The sequence below is a fragment of the Hippopotamus amphibius genome, chromosome 2, assembly GCF_030028045.1.
Source record: "Hippopotamus amphibius kiboko isolate mHipAmp2 chromosome 2, mHipAmp2.hap2, whole genome shotgun sequence".
In the NCBI taxonomy this organism is placed as follows: Eukaryota; Metazoa; Chordata; class Mammalia; order Artiodactyla; family Hippopotamidae; genus Hippopotamus; species Hippopotamus amphibius.
Genome location: NC_080187.1, coordinates 129,418,934 through 129,437,652, shown reverse-complemented (window position 1 = coordinate 129,437,652; position 18,719 = coordinate 129,418,934). Strand labels below are relative to the sequence as shown.

General features: G+C 38.6%; 1 protein-coding gene across 1 annotated transcript; it reads left to right on the top strand.

Moving 5' to 3' along the window:
- Nucleotides 1–802: 802 nt before the first annotated feature.
- LOC130844492 (cGMP-specific 3',5'-cyclic phosphodiesterase-like) lies at nucleotides 803–1,501 on the top strand. The gene has a single exon (XM_057720715.1). The coding sequence runs from the start codon at nucleotides 803–805 to the stop codon at nucleotides 1,499–1,501; it is 699 nt and encodes a 232-aa protein (XP_057576698.1).
- The last annotated feature ends 17,218 nt before the right edge of the window (nucleotides 1,502–18,719 follow it).

Here is an 18,719-nt window from a genome sequence, read left to right as displayed (position 1 = left end):
TTGGATGTGTATGATCTGGCATATTTGTTTAAAAAAATCACCCGCTGTGAAGGCTTTAGCCCAAATGGGTTTTTTTCATGGGATGGCACATTAATAACATAAATAACTTAAGTTTTCTTGGACTGAATTTTCTATATGTTATTACCTACCTTTTTTGTTTTCTCCTTTATACAAGGAGTAGATACTCTAGAAGAAGAGATCATCTTTACCATTAATTGAACAAATCTTATTAGGATGATTTTAATGGAAATCTATAATCTTTCTACCACATACCAGATCAAATGATTTATATTTTCCATTTCCCTTTCTAAATCTAATCTATATGTAGCGATATAGATTAAAACAACTATCTAAAATTAAGCATATTAGCTAGCCAATTTTATATAAATTTTTAAAAATTTTTAAATATTTAACTTCAGAAAAAGTTGTATGTTTTAAATAGCAGATACATTTCCATATTTATATTTTCCTAAGACTCTTGTCAAATTTAGTGTCTTTTACTTTAACACAAACTGATTTGAGAGGAGCAGACTTGACAATGTGTTATAAATCAGATATCTGAAAATACACGTTATAGGAGTCAGGCTTTATTAAAATGTTCACTGAAGCAATTGTCCTCTAGAGTTTTTCAAAATAAAACCGTCTTAAATAAACCATCTTGTTTTTATTTTCTATGACAAATCAATCATTACCACATCAGTTTACCACGAGCGGATTTTTAGAAGCTTTCGGGGGTAGCAATATTTAAGAAGGGGTATTCCTCAAACATTTACTGTGTCTACATGTTCTTTTCTGCAGAGAAATGGTCAATGCATGGTTTGCTGAGAGAGTTCACACCATCCCTGTGTGCAAGGAAGGCGTCAGAGGCCACACGGAAGCTTGCTCTTGCCCCTCGCAGCAGAGTCCCCATGCAGAGAGCAGCGTCCCTGGAACACCAACCAGGAAAATCTCCACCTCCGAATTTGATCGGCCTCTTAGACCCATTGTCGTCAAGGATTCTGAGGGAACTGTGAGCTTCCTCTCTGACTCAGAAAAGAAGGAACAGATGCCTCTAACCCCCCCAAGGTTTGATAATGATGAAGGGGACCAGTGCTCAAGACTCTTGGAATTAGTGAAAGATATTTCTAGTCACTTGGATGTCACAGCCTTATGTCACAAAATTTTCTTGCACATCCATGGACTCATCTCCGCTGACCGCTATTCCCTGTTCCTTGTCTGTGAGGACAGCTCCAACGACAAGTTTCTTATCAGCCGCCTCTTTGATGTTGCTGAAGGTTCAACACTGGAAGAAGCTTCAAATAACTGTATCCGCTTAGAGTGGAACAAAGGCATCGTGGGACATGTGGCTGCTCTTGGTGAGCCCTTGAACATCAAAGATGCATATGAGGTAAATAAGAAACAGAGGCGGGGTGGGAGGTGGAGCGTGGGTGGGGCCTTGGACAACTACTGTGAATTGTGGGGATATTTGAAACTGAGATGTAAGAATGTGCATACTTGTTAAAAATGGGACTGTCTGGTAAGGACCTCCCCATCTTTTAAATGCCAGAGTTTCTTCACTGGGGGCTGAATCAAGGATAGAGGCCTGAGGGAAATATTGTCTTGTTTTCCTGCTTAATGATAATTTAACATAGCTCATCTCACAGTTGTATTCTTTCATCTTTTTACCTGATCACTATACATATCCCCTATCTATGTTATCTCCACGTGAACTTCTGGGGACTTTACTAAGATTCTAAAATGATAGGTCCAAAAAGTGTCAGAAAACCAAACCCATAGTCTTTTTAAATTCATTCATTCAATTCATCATATTCATTCATTTGAAGTCCCTTTGACACCAAAGTCTGAGTTTCTTTCTTTCCACTCTTTCGTTTCATTAAACAAATAAATGTGTGGATAGCTCTAGAAAATGGACATTTTTGCCCTACAATATTTCAATGGAAAGATTTGATATTTCTTCCACTTTTGCTTCCATTATGAACAGATCTTTATTATGGACTTAAAGTTTACACTGTATGATTTTTCAAATTTCCCATTTAAAATGATTCTTTTATTAATTGAATTAGAGGTTTTAAACAAATCATCTTAATTGAATGACAGTATGTTTATGAATTATGTTCTGGCATCATGATAGAACAATTATGCTAGTTACTTATCATGTGGTACACTTTGAAGATTCCATAATAATACCAGCTTGAGGCTCCTCTGTGTAATTTGAGGGGTCATAGATGTTTTATTCATTCCTGTACTCCTGATGCCTAATACAGTGCCTGGAACATAGATAAGTGTTAATAAATATTGATTGGGAGAAAATTATAGTAGATGAGATAAATAAGTAGACTAGATAGCAGGTCATAATTGATCCAGGGAAAATGTGTTAGGTTCAGGGAAGCAGGAGATCACATATAATTGGGGAGATGGAGAGAGGTTTCTTTGAGGAAGCAATGATTGATATGGACCCTGGAAGATGGATAAGATTTCAGTAGATTGAGTCGTGTGCATATTGAGATCCAGTTGCAAAAAGAAGTTTGAGGAAGAAACAGGAAGTTGGACCATGGGGTGCTTGTAAGGAAATGTGTGGGTGATAGTATAGACGTTGAGGAGCTACTGGAGATTACTGGGGTCTTAAATGCCAAGCTGAGGAGGATTTATTTGATTCAGAGCCATGAGGACTAATTAAAGATGGTTTGAAAGGGGGACTGGCATGATTCAGACTGTGCTTTAGAAAGATGAATATTATGGTGGCCATAAAATGAATTAGAGGGAAAAATACTGGAAACTGGGAGGACAGGTTAAATAGTCTGAGGGAGTAAGCACCTGAACCAGAGCACTGGCCTTTGAGACCAAAAGGAGGGAATGGATTAAAGATGAAGAAGCTGAATCTGCTAGACTTGGCAGCTAACAGGAGGTGGAAGTGAGGAGAAAAGAGGAGTTGGAGAAGACTCAGGTTTTGAAGTTGGGTGAATAAGTAATAGTAACTGGTGAGAAATACTGAGGGCAGGTATCTGGGGAAAGATGTGATAGTTCAGATTGGCTAAATCCTGAGATAGCTTTCAGAATCCACTCTATACCAGCAGTCTTTTCAATTTTGATTCTTCACGGAGCTATCTCCATGACCTCTTTGAGCTCTGTTAAGTAATGTCACAGCATAGCAGACTCCAAGAGGGGTATTAAGGACACAGCTGAAGGATCGCTGCCAAATTTGCAGAATTCCCTTTCTGTCTTAGGTGACAGCTGGGTTTCCGCTTTTCAATGGCACTATAGTCCCAAGTACAGTAGGACCATAAATATGCTACAGCTTTGCTGAGAAAGCCTTCATCTGTTTGCATGGTCCTAAATTTCTCCAGCCCTGAGAATTTCTTCACTTATATGCACGTTATTTAATCTATTTACCATCTTTAGAGTTTTGATGGTGTAATCTTTGTTTTGCAGTTAGTAATGATTTAATTCTTGTACTGCCATCTAAAATAGGCTCAGTGTCCTTGATTTGCAGTGACCCCAGACTGAAGCCTCTTAGTCTGTGGATTTCTCATGTTGCTGCTTCACCCTTGACACCCTTGATCTGTGTTTATAGAGGCCTTGCAGAAGTTATTCCCATCCCAGGAATTTCATTAGAAGTTGTGGGATTGATCTGGGCCATAATTTACATTGGTATTAACAGTGGAAATCAGTTGGCTAGTGGGTAATTCATCACTTAGCCCACTCATAATTTGAATAGTCAAAATACTGTCTCATAGCCTTTTATGAAAATAGTCAGAATATGAAAGTACGTTCTATGTTTTCTGAGTCCTACTTCTTTAAATACGTGTCTGTGAAAATGACACATTTCTTCAGCTTATGAGACCACAGAACACTTAAAAATTAATAATGTAGCAGTAGAAATCCAAGAAGTGGCCGTGAAACAAAGGAGTGCTCAGATTGAAGCTAAGAGTAAAAAAATAGTCTGCTAGATAGATTAATTGTAAGAAATGGTTAACTTTTGATTCGCTTTTTAAAACTTTGTAACAGAATGATATAAATTTAGGGATTCAACTATTTTATTTTTAATAAAATAACACATTCATATGTTTAAAATAGAAGACAAGGTCCACAGTTTAGACCAGTGAGTTTCAATTAGACCACAAATACCAATGGTGTTCAGTCACACATCATCTCCTCCTTCATCAGCCCCATCATTCATGCAAATTTCTTGAATGTGGCACAGTATTTATTAATAATAAGATATTAACACATAATAATCAGAACAACTATATAAATGTGTTGGCATTATCCTCATATGTGAAAACTAGATATCATCCAATATCTAGATTGAATTGTGTATTAGTCAGTGTTCTTCAGAGAAACAGAACCAGTAGGATATCCAGAGATAAATAAGTGATTTATTGTAGGGATTAGCTCACTTGGATATGGAGGCCTAGAAGTTCCACAATCTGCCCACCATCTGCACAATCTGGAGAACCAGATAAATTGATGGTATAATCAACTGAAGGCCTAAGAATCAGGGAGGGGTCAATTGTGTAACTCTGGTTTGAGTCCAAAAGCTTTAGTTCCAAGAGCTCTGATGGACAGCAGGAGGGCAAGAGAAGATGGATGTCTTAGCTCCGAAAGCAAATTCGTCCTCCCTCTCCCTTTTTGTTCCGTTCAGGTACTCAAGGGATTGGGTGATGCCCACTGCGTTGATGAACATCTTCTTTACTCATTCTCCTGATTCAAATGTTCATCTCTTCTGGAGACGTCCTCATAGACACACCTAGAAATTACATTTTATAGGCACTTGGGTATCCCTTCGCCTAGTCAAGGTGACACAGAAAATTAAACATCACAAATTGCTTTGAACCCCTGGTTCCATGACCTGTGGAAGCCATAAGCCTCCCCAAGATTTCCTATGTCAAAGGATTTACATTGTCTAAACAACCCTTTTTCCTAAGTCAACTGGAATGCAAAACTTGGACTCTTCTCTTGTTTCCTGGAGACAGCCTCTCCATGGATACCATGATTTCTAGGGAGGAAACTTGGAAGGTCTTAGGGAAGGGTCACATTGCCACTCATGTGGCCTTCACCCACCCCTACTTTATTCCTCCCTTTTCAGTCCTTCTCCAGATAAACAAATCTTCACCAGCTCTCATCCTACAGGTCTCACTTGCTACTCAAGTGAATTTCTGATGAATGAAATTATTTCTAAAATGAATTTTCAGAGGAAAGAAAGAACAACAGCAACTGTTTTAATTTTGATGTCTTTAATTTATCAAAATTATTAATTTTGATAAATTTGATAAATTTGTCATGGCATAATTGTACTCCAGGAAACACAGTTCGGGAACTGCTCTATCTTTGTTCAATGTTCTAATAATCTTTAGGTATTCCACTTTGCAGAAGAAAACCGACATATAATTTGGCAAGTCTACTGTGTTATTTCCGTTTTCGTTTTATCTTTTATTTTTATATTATTTCAAGCTTACAGAAAGGTTGCAAGACCAGCATCACAAACTTGTGTATACCCTTCACACAGATTCTCCAATTGTTTATATTTTGTGCCATTTGCTTTATTATTTTCTTTTTCTATATATAATGCATGTAAGTAATATATGCATATTATTTTTTTCTGAACCATTTGGAGACTTTTTTATGAGTATATATTTTCTAACAAGAATATTCTCTTACACAATTGTGATACATTAATCAAAATCTGGAAATTTTATGATACAGTACTCTTATCTGACATTCTATAGTCAAATTTGGTCAGTTGTTCCATGATGTCCTTTATAGTTGTTTTTTCCCTCTGATCAAGGCTCTAATTCAGGACTGCATATTGCATATACTTGTTCTATCTCTTTAGTCTCCATTAAATCTGGAATAGTTTCTCAGTGTTTATCTTTCTTAACATGTATTTTGGAAGAATACAGGGCAGTTATCTTGTAGAATGTTTTCCTTGAATAGATACAAGTTAGGCACTTTTGGCAGGAATACCACAGATGTTGACCTTGAGACCTTGTTTGGTTTTACAAACAACAGTCAGTTCTTCACTTCTCCTGCACCAGCTTTGAGCTACATTCCAGCTCAATTCAGACACTAGCTACCTGGAGTTAGTGCAGACCCCACAGGTTAAGGACTCAGTGCCACAGTATTGTCCCCGCTTCAGATGCCAGCCATAAATAGGATCCCCACATCCATGTCTGGCTAGCTACAGATTCAGGAGTTCCCTGCTCAGATTTAATGATTTCTTAAAATGACTCAGAACTCAGGAAAGCACTATAATTAACATTACAGTTTTATTATAAAGGATACAATTCAGAAATAGCCAAACAGAAGAGATGCATAGGGCAAGGAACGAGGTGGGGGACACAAAACTTCCATGCCCTCTCGAGTGGGAGGAGGGGCAGTGCATCACCATCCCAGCACACAGATGCCGTCATAACCCAAATCTCTGACAAATGGGGCAAGAATATACAATGGATAAAAGACAGTCTCTTCAGTAAATGGCACTGGGAAAACTGAACAGCCACATGTAAAAGAATGAAATTAGAACATTCTCTAACACCATACACAAAAATAAACTCACAATGGATTAAAGACCTAAATGTAAGACCAGACACTATAAAACTCCTAGAGGAAAACAGAAAACACTATAAAACTCCTTAACATAAATCATAGCAATATCTTTCTGGATTCATTTCCTTATTCTTTATATATGTGTGCATGTGCTCAAGCCATGTTCCAAGCTCTTTACTCCTCTCTGTAGAATCTCTTATCTTTCTCTTCAAGCTGAAGAGCTTTCATTAACTCTTCTTTAGTACCCGTGTGGTGGTGACAAATTCTCTGATTTCGTTTATCTGAAAATGCCTTTATTTTGACTGTAATCCTAAAAGATATTTTCACTGCCTAGACAATTCTTAGTTAATAGTAGTTTCCTTTCAACACTTAAAATGTTCTCCCACTTTTTTCTGGTTTTAATTTTTCTCATGAGAAGTCAGCCAGCCTTCATTTTTCACCTTATGAGTTTCACAATATATGTCATTTTCACACTATGTGTGTATGTTTAAGGTTTTCACTAATGTTGGGAAATTTTTGGTCATGTGTTTAAATATTTTTTCTGCCCCATTCACTTCTCTTTGAACTCCAATTGTATATATGTTAGACCATTTGATGTTGGACTCAGAGAACACTGAGGCTCTGTTAACTTTTTTATAGATTTTTTTTTGTCCTCTCAGTCCTTTTGACTAGATATTTTCTGTTGATCTATCTTCAAGTTCACTGACCCTTCTGTTGTTTCCAGTCTGTTGTTAAATCCATCAATGAACTTTTGTATTTCTCAGTTCTAGAATTTCCATTTGGCTTTTTTAAAATACTTCTTTCTTTCTACAGAGATGTCCATCTGTTCATTATTACCATATTTTCTCTTCAGTCCTTAAACACACTTATAATAGCTGCTTTAAAGTCCCTGTTTGTTAATTCCAACCTCTGAATCATCTTGAGGTCATTTTCTATTGACTGCTTTTTTTCACAAGTCAGTTTATGTTACCACTTCACCTATTTTTGTCCTCCTGCCATTTGATCTATTTTTATACTAGAGAAACATAATATAGTTTCATTTATTTGTGTAAAGTCCGTTTTCATCCACGTTTATCTGCATCATTTTGCTATGCAAGCCTGTTTGCACCAAGGAACTTGCATGAGATCAAAATCTTTATTATCTTGGAATTTTATCTGTGCTGGAAAAGGCCGCTGAGCATAAGGAGGCAAACCATACTCTTTCTATGCAAGGGAAAGATCTCAAAACGTCTTTAAAAACTATCTAGATATGGACATATTGAGTGGATGCCTAGACATGGATATGATTTCTATTTGAATGGCAGTCTCACTAAGTTCAGAAGTTAGTGGTTTTAAAGATTGAGTCAGTGATATCCAAAATATTTCATTTCTAAAATACAGTTCTTGGATCACTGTACTCAATCATAATAGTCAATACAGCTCTGTAGAAAACAGTTCAAAGCTTCCAGATCTAAGAAAAGAAATTTATAGGTAATGAGATCTACTATGTGCCAAATACCAATTCGGTGCTTTACACCTGTTCAGCCTGGTTCCTTGTAGGTGGGGAAGTGGGAGACTTGGGCTACAGCCTGTGGTCTTGGAAACTGGTGATGGGACATAGGCAGAGCCACGAAGCAAAGAAAATGATGAAGTCTGAGTTCCAAATGACAAGTCCTCCAGAGTAAGGAATAGCTCCAAAACTTCAGGTCTGTGAGGGGAGAAGAGTGTGGAAAGAGAAGGACTGGATCCAGAATGAAGGTTTTATAACTGCTGATCCCCAGTAAGTCCCAGAGGATAACCGTGAAGGAACACTGAGTAGGGAGAAAGAATCCTTCCTAGAGTATCTTTAGCTCAATTTGTGGGCAGGGAGGGGATCCGGCATCAAGTTAGTACATTACACATGCATTATCTCAGTCCTCACAACAACCCAATGAGGGTTACTATCCCCATTTTATACCTGTAAACAGTGAGATTCAGGAAGGTTAAGTAATTTGCCCAACTTGAAACATCCAGAATACATCCCCAGACCCGACTCCAAAGCCCATATTCTTTCTACTGTATCTCATTGCTTCTCAGAGACTGGGGAACAAAGAAGGGTTCCCCTGTTTCCCTGTGCAGACTCAGCCAAGGAGACTACAATACCACACGACTCTAACCCCAAGCTGGAGAAGTGAAAACTCACAGCCACAATATTTGAGTGTCAAGGAACATTAACTTTTTAAAAAACTCTTTTGCATAATAAGCTATCACTAAATGTTTATTAACACAAAACATTTTGTTGTGTAACAGGAGCATTCGTTTTCTTCAGTCAACATTTTCTTCTCTCATTTCTTTCACTTGTTTTTGTAACTAAATGCTGTGTTGGAATTTGGGCTTCTGCTTTATGGACTTTAGCCAGGTTGAGAAATAGACCCAGGAAGCAGAGATTGAAATGTATGTCTTATCATCTAAATTATGGGGTTCCCTAGTAAAGCTGAGTAGGAGATGAGGCTTAGGCCTAAAGCAGAAATAGGTTTGCTCCAGTTCTCCACAAATGAACTTCAGTCTTCCTCACTCAAGCCCAGCTCCAGCGTGGGAGTAAGAAGTACTGCTCCCTGAACGCCAAGGGCAGAATTAGAAAACGCTGTACCTGAGCTCCTGCAAGTCTTAGAAACTGAGTTCTTCTTTGTTGCCTGGGAAGGTGCGAGAGAGAAGGTGTAGAGAGGGGCCCCAAATATTTATCCAGTACCACCTTCCATCATCAGGATTAGAACAGAAACCTGAAGAGTGAAGCAACACGCATCCCTCCCCTTCTCTGCCAGGTTTCTCATCTTTTAGCATATTACAGTGTGTGTCCCACTGGCATTATGTCAGTTGATTTCAGGTAGCAGGGTGATGGTGACAGGCATTTTTTTTAATTTTAGTAATTATGCATTTTAATCTGTATTCAGAAAAAAAATATATTTTAACATATCATGAGCTCAAGAATTTTAAAGTACACACAATATTTTTAAAAATGTATCAGTATTAGCATGGGTGATGCGCAAATAAATAAAAATCCCAAAGCAGCGCGTATATGAAGGAAGGCTGGGAAACGATGTCATAAGGCATTGTTCTTAAGCGAGTTAGAAGTCAGCCAGGACTGCCGTCCTCTCAGCAGGGCAGGCAGCTGCTCACAGTGCTGCTGTGCTCTCACCATCGTACACTCTGCTCCTTTCTACACAACGTTCCCCTCTGGAACTGCTGATGGGCATTTCACCTTTTGCCCACAAAAGACTCTAGCATCATGAGTCAGCCAGGATTCCATGCGGCACCCTAAGCTCAAAATTCACTCCCTATTCTATTCTTATCAGTAATTATCTCCTGTCATGTTGTCCAGAATAGATCCACCAGATTTTATGAAATGAATATAAAGACTGGATCAACAACATAAACATGTCCCAAATTTGAACAATAGGAAACTCTTATTATTCAACGTCCTCAAAACTAAATCCCCTTGCAAATAAAAGCCCACAGAAATTAAAGTCCAAATGCCTTCATTCCCAATTTTATACGACTGGCTCCGTCTCAGCCAGAGGGTCTTACTTACTTGTCTGGGTTCCCACATCTGCAGCTGTGTCCCAAGCTGTCTTTCATAGGTATGTAGCTTCTTCAGCCTCTTTAAATTCAAATCTCTGGTTAGTTTTACTCTCCAAGGGGTCAGTAGCCACAAAGGAAACTGCAGCTCCACTGCAGAAGTTATCACAAACAAAATTATGATCCCCAAATTAAATGAATGGTGGAATGTCGTTCGATGTTGCTATTCTCAGCCAAAGAGCATGGCAGGTAACTTAGTGGTAGCTGTGTGGGAGACAGTGAGAACCTGAGAACACCTGGTTCCAGTCCCATGGCAGGCCAGCCAGCTGCACCAGTGTTGAGTCCACAGCCTGGGCATCTGTGTGTACTGACCAGAAACTGCCCAACAGTTGTATTTCTACGTGTATAATATATGTATTTCTGTGTTTCTTCTTGTTTTGTTTTGTTTGGGAGATGCTTGTGGGGATTCCCCCCGTATGTGTTGCCTACTTTCTCTCAGAGAGTGACATGGGAGACATTATTGCCTTCTTATTTAGATATTCTGGTTTCTTCATTTCCTCCTGTCTATTGTCTCATGCAAGACTGTGGTCTAGAGAAAACCTCTACTCCCAGATCCTTCCAAGTGTGTTCTCTGTAGGGGTGAAGTACACTATTCTCCATGAAAACGTGAGGAATGGAGTAGAGACCATCACCCTACTTCCTTAGCACTATGTTTTAACTTAATAATGTACACTGTTTTATTTACTCTGATACTAGTAATTGTCGTCACTTTTCCATAAACGTTTCCTTCCTACCTAGGCGGGCTGAGTTGGACCCAGGTGGGCCGTAGGTAACTAGAGTCAAAATTAAAAAAAAAAATTAAAACACTAGGATCAGGACTTCCCTGGTGGTCCAGTGGGTACGACTCTGCACTCCCAATGCAGGGGGCTGGGGTTCAGTGCCTGACGGGGGAACTTGGTCCCACCTGCGTGCTGCAGCTAAGACGTCTGCATGCCATAACTACGTTCGCATGCTGCACCTATGACCTGGAGCAGCCCAAATAAGTATTAAAGAACAAAAAACAGAAACAAACAAAAAAACACCAGGATCACAATAGAGGCCAGTGAGTCAGGATTACTCTTGTGCACTGTTGGTAGGAATGTAAACTGGTTCAGCCACTGTGGAAAACAGTATGGAAACGCCTCAAAAATTTACTAGAACTTCTAAATGACCCAGCAGTTCTACTTCTGGGTATTTACCTGAAGAAAACAAAAACACTAATTTGAAAAGATATATGCACCCCTATGTTTACTGCAGCATTATTACAACAGCCAAGATATGGAAACAATCAAACGTCCAAGGATGGGTGAATGGATAAAGAAGATGCAATGTATATAGACACAACAGAATACCGTGTAGCCATAAAAGAAGGAAATCTTGCCATTTGCGACAACATGGATGGACCTTGAGGGCATTATGCTAAGTGAAATAAGTCAGAAGAAGAAAGACAAATACCATATAATTTCTCTTTTATGTGCAATATAAAAACCAAAACAAACAAAACAAAAGCAAACTCACAGATTCAGAGAACAGATTGGTGTTTACCAGAAGGAAGAGGGTTGGAGGAAGGGTGAAGTGAGTGAAGGAGAGCAATTGTTTGGTGATGGATGGTAGCTAGACGTACAGTGCTGATTATTTTGTAGTGTATACAAATATTGATTTATAATGTTGCATACCTGAAATTTGTATAAATGTTATATACCAATTTTACCTTGATTGAAAAAACAAAAAAAAAAGAAGAAAAAGTAACAGGAGGATACCAAAGTTTAGCAAAACTTTAAGGAGATTCTAGATATCACAGATGTAAGTAGTCAAAAGTTAGTATTCCAAAAGGTTGGGCCACTGAAAAGACAGAGCACAAGCACAGACAAACAAAAAATACTTAAACCTCAACTTCAGGGTAGAAACTTTTCTGTTCTTACGCATTCCTGTCTCAGTAGGATCTGACCATCAGTGTAAGGAGAGAGACTGCAGCTGTGGAGGAAAATGGTGCCAAGAGCTGCAGCTGCAGAATTTTTTTTGTTTGTTTTTTCTGTGTGTTTTTTTTTTCACTTTTTACTTTAACCTGTAAAATTAATACATGCACAAGTTAAAAAAAATAGTACAGAGTGGTACTAAAAAATGTAAGTTCTCTACCTGACCTCGTTCTCCCACGGCCCATTTCTAACCCAGCTTCCTACTTTTTTAATTAATTTTTATTGGAGTATAGTTGCTTTACAATGTTGTGTTAGTTTCTGCTGTAGAGCCAAGTGAATCAGCTATATGTATACACATATCCCCTCCTTTTTGGATTTCCTTTCCACTTAGGTCACCACAGAGCACTGAGTAGAGTTCCCTATACTATACAGTAGGTTTTCATTAGTTATCTATTTTATACTTAGTAGTGTATATATGTCAATCCCAAAGTCCCAATTCATCCCACCACCCCTTACTCCCTATTTTTAAACATCTTTTATTCTGTTGCTGGTTATTACCATACCTCTGGAACTTATGCTAATTCCTCCACTTCTCATTCATCAACTTTAGATAGTATCTATTGAAAGACGATAAACTTAGTTCATATTTCCTTATCCATTACTAAGTTTTTCCAGTTATAGTGCTTTGGTTCTTCTGGTGGTTATCTATAATTTTAAAGAATATGCTTAAACCCCATATTTCGTTACATCAATTTTAGATAGTATATCTGATTCATTACTAGATAACGTGAGAAAAATCTGTCTGATATTACCTTCCACATCTCTCTGCTGCCTTAAAAGTAGACTTCCATTTTTATACATTATAAATGTTATTAATATTAGATTCTCTTTTATAGCTACTATTGTCTTCCAAGTTTTGTTTATATGTTGATTCTACAAACTGAAATAGCATTTACATTATTCCGATTATTAAATTACTCCTTCTTGAAAGACTGAATAGCTCTACCTATTGAGGAAAAAAAGGTAATCTATATCATTAAAATGGAAAGATGAATGTTCCAAGTGTCAAGCTCAAATGGGATTCCTTAAACCCAATCTTCAAGACTTCCTACTAAATTATTCATTTAGCCAATGATACCTTTAATTTCCAAGAAATCTTTCTTCTTTGATTATTCTAATTTCCCAGCCACCTATTCTTTGGCTTCTTGACTCTGAAGATGTTAGGGTTTGGGTTTTTTTTTTTTTTTTTTTTATCAAGTTTTTCTTCAGTTCTCTTAATTAACTGTTTTCTTCAGGAGTCAACTGTTATATCTGTTCCACTTGGACCCTATCATTTTTGCTGCTGGTTTCTACTACACTTTCTTGGGTTTTTTTCTCATACACATGCATGATGAAAAAGACTGATCAATACTGTTAGCATGATTTTCAACTCTGCTATCAGACCTGTCCCTTGAGTGAAAAGATGGATGGTAGGGTCTATGTACATATAAGATGGTACAGTCAGCCCTATGCATCCATAAGTTCCACGGATTCAACCAACTTAAGGTCCAAAATATTCCAAAAAAATTCCAGAAATTTCCAGAAAGCGATACTTAAATTTGCTGCACACTGGCAACTGTGTACCTAGAATTTACATTGTATTAGCTATTATAAGTACTCTGTAGATGATGTAAAGCATACAGAAGGATGTGCATAGGTTATATGCAAATACTATGCCATTTTACATAAGAGACTCAAACATCCGTGGATTGTAGTATCCACAAGGAATCCTGGAACTAATCCCCCACAGATACTGAGGGATGACTGTATTCTTTAAGGATACATTGAGATATTTTGTTAATCACATTTTTTTTTGAAATTTGAAATATACTTTAAAGTATTTTTTTGAAATTTGCCTTTTAAAAATAATGCATGAAAATATCACTTATTTTATTTACTTAGTTTTTTTGTGTGTGCCAGGATTCACTCACTCTATTAGGAATCTGGCTTGGACCAAGGGCCTGGGGGTTAAACATAATTCCCAGGTATGGTCAGCAGGGGGCAGAAAAGGGTAGTGGAACAAGTACTCACTGCCAAGGCCTGGGCATCCCTCTCTTTCCCCTTTCTGCGGAGGTAAAAATCAATTAGTAGGTAGTAGACGGTCCAGAGTGCCAGAATCAGGAGAGAAATTACTCACAGAGACAGTGACCCAGAATGGCGAGTAGGCTGAGGAGGCAGGGGAAAGGTTTAGCCACCATTCACAGCCTGGTCTGTGTCACAGAGACGTGGACAACCAGACATCAGGAGGTGAATCATCAGAGCGCTTTCACAGTCCTGACTGCTACTCCCAGCCTGCCCGAAGCCCAGGGTCTGGCTCCTTAAAGTAACAGGAGTCGACGATCCACCTTGGGAGCTGATATAAACTTCCTGTCTGAGAGCTAGTCCATGCTGCCAGCCAAGGGTTCCACAACCAGCCATTTTAAGGAGGACAGAGTAGGGTATGGGCACCAAATGCAAATGCTGACAGTTAATGAAAACACTTAGATACATTCCAATTAAATAATTTGGGAGCCAACCTAAACCTGATGTGGCTTAAATATGTTTTCTTCCCTCCTCCAGAGGGGAAACATTGTTCAGTTGTGCAAACATTTTGACTTTGAAATGAGACAAACGTGACTCTAAACTGTTTGGTATATGGTTCTCAGTTACCTAACCTTTCTGAGCCTCAGTTTCTCCATCTCTAAAACTAGAAATAATGATTCTCACCTCACAAATCTGCTGCAAAGAAATGAGATGATGTACATAACCTGCATGGCAAAGAGCTTGGCAACTTGTAGTCAGTCAGTCAACATTGGTAGCTGTTCTATCTCCCTGTCTTTGTCTTGGAAGAATATCCACCATGCTGCTTGCTATCTTTGAATACAAAGTTTCAGTCTCCTAAAAGTATGACTAACATTAACTGAGGGATTACTGTGTTAGGTACCACAGTAAGTTTTCTGAAGTATAATCTCACTTAATTTTCATGATGTACTTTTATCATCATCTCTATTTTACAAATAAGGACATTGCACACCGATTTTCCTAGTCTTTCCACATGGTAAAGAACAAGGAAGGATTCAAAACTAGGTAACTGGATTCCAGAACTCATGCTCTTGACAATACCCAATCTGTTTTCCAACAGACATTTAATCAAAGAGTTAAAAATCTAAAGGAAAAAACAGAATAGTCTCGTCTTTGCAACGTGTTTAAATGTTGGTACTATTGTCATAGGATCACCTCTTCTATTTGATACGTAGGGCAAAAGTTCAGTGTTCAATGAAATAAATGAAAACGCGCCTTGTCGCAGACACAGAGAATGGACATGTGGACACGGAGGGAGATGGAGAGGGTGGGACAAATTGGGAGATTATGATTGACATATATACACTACCATGTGTAAAATAGATAGCTGGTGGGAACCTGCTGTATAGCACAGGGAGCTCAGCTCGGTGCTCTGTAATGACCTAGATGGGTGGGATTGGGGGTGGGGGTGTAGGGAGATCCAAGAGGGAGGGGATATATGTATACATATAGCTGATCCACTTCATTGTACAGCAGAAACTAATACAACATTGTAAGGCAACTATACCCCAAAAAAAAATTAAATAAAGTTAAAAAAAAAAAAGAAAACACACGTCACTGTTTTTCCATTTAGAATTCTTTCATAAAATTAAAAGAACTAACAATGGTATTTTGGAAGAAATTCAGCTTTAGCTATTACATTTAAAGATTACTACTACATGACTAAGGAACACTTCCTTGATCTTTCTGAGAAGTGTTCTCTCTTTTGCTTCACTAGAAAGGGAAGATGGTGTAAGAATACTTCTTCCTCAACTGATGCCTAAAAAAACAATCACAGTCCTGGTCCTATGTAAGGATCACGCAAAACACTTTTTATAAATACAGGTTTTCTGGATCTGGTAACTCAAAATTTCTGGGAGAGGACAGCCTAAAAAGCTCCTCGACGAATATCAGAACTGATTACCAGTGACTAGATTCTAGAAGGGGAGACGTCTTCCTGGCCCCTAACCTCTCCAAAAGGGAGAGGCAGAGAATGGAGATAATTTGGGAACTGGGGAAGGTGCAGAGATATGTCTGCCTACATTTCTTGCCTTAAATAGATTCTGCCAAATGCTTGATGAGAGGCCAGAAAGTGTTGCCCAATGAGCCTCCACAGTTCTAATCACAGTCAAGCATGTCCAGACCAGCACTGTCCCTTTAAAAGTGCTGAATAGTCTCTGGAGGCCACTGTCTATATGCCGCTTCTATGCTAGTTCATTTTAAGAGTGAAGACCTTAACAAAGTCACAAAGGACTAAAAAGACCTGTGCTTCTGGCCTCCACCCACCTTTCCTGACTTACTTCACCTTCCCGTACCTTCTGTTAGTGTCTCCAATCTACCAAACTCTTTCACGTCTCTGAAATTTCATATATTCAGATTCTATCCCTTCAGCAAGAAATATGAAACATCCTCTCCCAACACACATTTTTCTCTTCTCTTCTTCTCCCTCTTTCCCTCTCTCTCTTTCCGCTCCTTCCCTCCAACCCTCTTTACCTCTCTCCTTTCCTCTCCACCCTCCTAATTAATTCCAAATTATCTTTTTAAAAAATCTATTATTTATTTTGGCTATGCCGGGTCTTAGTTATGGCATGTGGGATCTTTAGTTGTGGCATGTGGAGTCTTAGTTGTGGTATGCATGTGGGATATAGTTCCCTGACCAGGGATCGAACCTGGGCCCTCTTCATTGGGAGCACAGAGTCTTACCCACTGGACCACCAGGGAAGTCCCCCAAATTATCTTGTAAAGCTCATTTCACAGGAGCTGTTCAAAGAAGCCTTCCTTGCCTGCCCTCTCCACAAAGTCAGGTGTCTGGTCCGTCTTGTAATTGCTCATCTCACTCTTTAATTTTTCTTTGTAGTACCTACCAGAGTCTGACATAAGAGTTATTGGTGAGATTCTGTTTAATTTCTGTCTCCCCCATTTCAATCTAGGTTTTGTGAGAGAGCTGGGCCAGAGTCCCTTTTGCTCCCTGCTGCCCAGACCTAACCAAGTGCCTTTCCTTCAGTACGGGTTCAAATACTCTCTGTTAAATGAATGAAGTAAAAGGAAGAGAGACTTTTAGATTCTCTCTTTTTTTCCTTCATCCAGGGCAGAAAGCTATATCATTGATTTACTCAATAAAATGTTTTGAATTCCTCCAATGTGCCAATGCCTGTGAGAATTTAATGATACATCAAAAAATAGACTCATTCCTTGAGGTCCTTAGAGTCTAGTGGGGAATAAAAGACATGTATTCAGATAACTATTACAGGAGCCTGCCAGGGAAACCACAAACTTTCTTACATAATCAAATTTCAGTCCTTCACTGTTGTCAGAGCAAAGAGACCATCCCTGTGAGAAAAGATTAGGGGCCTCACTGCCCAGAGGCTGTGTGACCTCCAGAGTCAGCGGGATTTGAATCCTTCCATTACACTGTGGCTGCTTGGTTTCATGGTACCTAAACTATCTGTGCAGCAGCCTCCTCAACTGCACAATGGTCAGTTTTCTAGTGGAAAGAGAAAGGTGTCTTTACAGGAAATGTTTTTAGCAGATTACCATAGGTTCGTAAAACTGAAGAAGATATACAGATGGCAAATAAGCACATGAAAAGATGTTCAGTGTCATTAACTATTAGGGGAATGCAAATTAAATCCACAATGAGATGGAGCTACCCAGCTATCAGAATGCCTAAAATAAAAAATGACACCACCAAATGTTTGTGTGGATTTGGGGAAACAAACACATACAGTACTGGTGAGAATGTGAAATGGTACAGCCACTCTGGAAAACGATTTGACCGTTTCTTTAAAAACAAAAGGTACAACTACCATACAACCAGACATTTGCACTCCTGGGCATTTAGCCTAGAGAAAGGGAAACCTATGTTGACACAAAAATGTGTACACAAGTTTTTGTTGAGGCTTTATTTGTAACAGGCCAAAACTGAAGACAACCCAGTTGGTTAAGCAAACTGTGATACATCATTATCCTGGACTACTACCAAGAGTTACAAAGAAACGAACTATTATACCTGCAACAATCTGGATGAATCTCCAGTTATGCTGAGTGGACAAGAGCAAATCCCAAAATGTTACATACTGTGTGATCCCATTGGTATAACATTCTTGAAAATGGCAAAAATTAAAGAAATGGAGAAAGATTAGTGGTTGCCAGGGATTAAAGAGGTGGTAAAAGTTGGAGGGAAGTCTACATAGCTGTAGAAGGGTAATTTAAAGGATTGCGGAGGTGATGGAAATGTGCTGTATCTTCACTGTTTCAATGTTAATATCCTAGTTATGATATTGTATTATAGCTTAGAGACATGTTACCATTGGGAGAAACTGAGTAAAAGGTTATAGACTCTGTATTATTTCCTATAGCTACATGGGAATCTACAGTTATTTCAAAATAAAAAGAGTAATTTTAAAATATGAAAAGGTGGAAGCAAAGTCAGCGAAACAAGTATGGCGTTTGTCAGTTATAGCATAAGCCTCAAAACTCTGACATCATAATGGCCAGTGATCTTGACTACTACAGAATCCTGAGCTTTCGTGGATTTGTCCACAGTACTCTGCCAAGTGCTGTAGACATACTCTGGTTTCAGTGCCAAGAATTGGAGAAAAAACG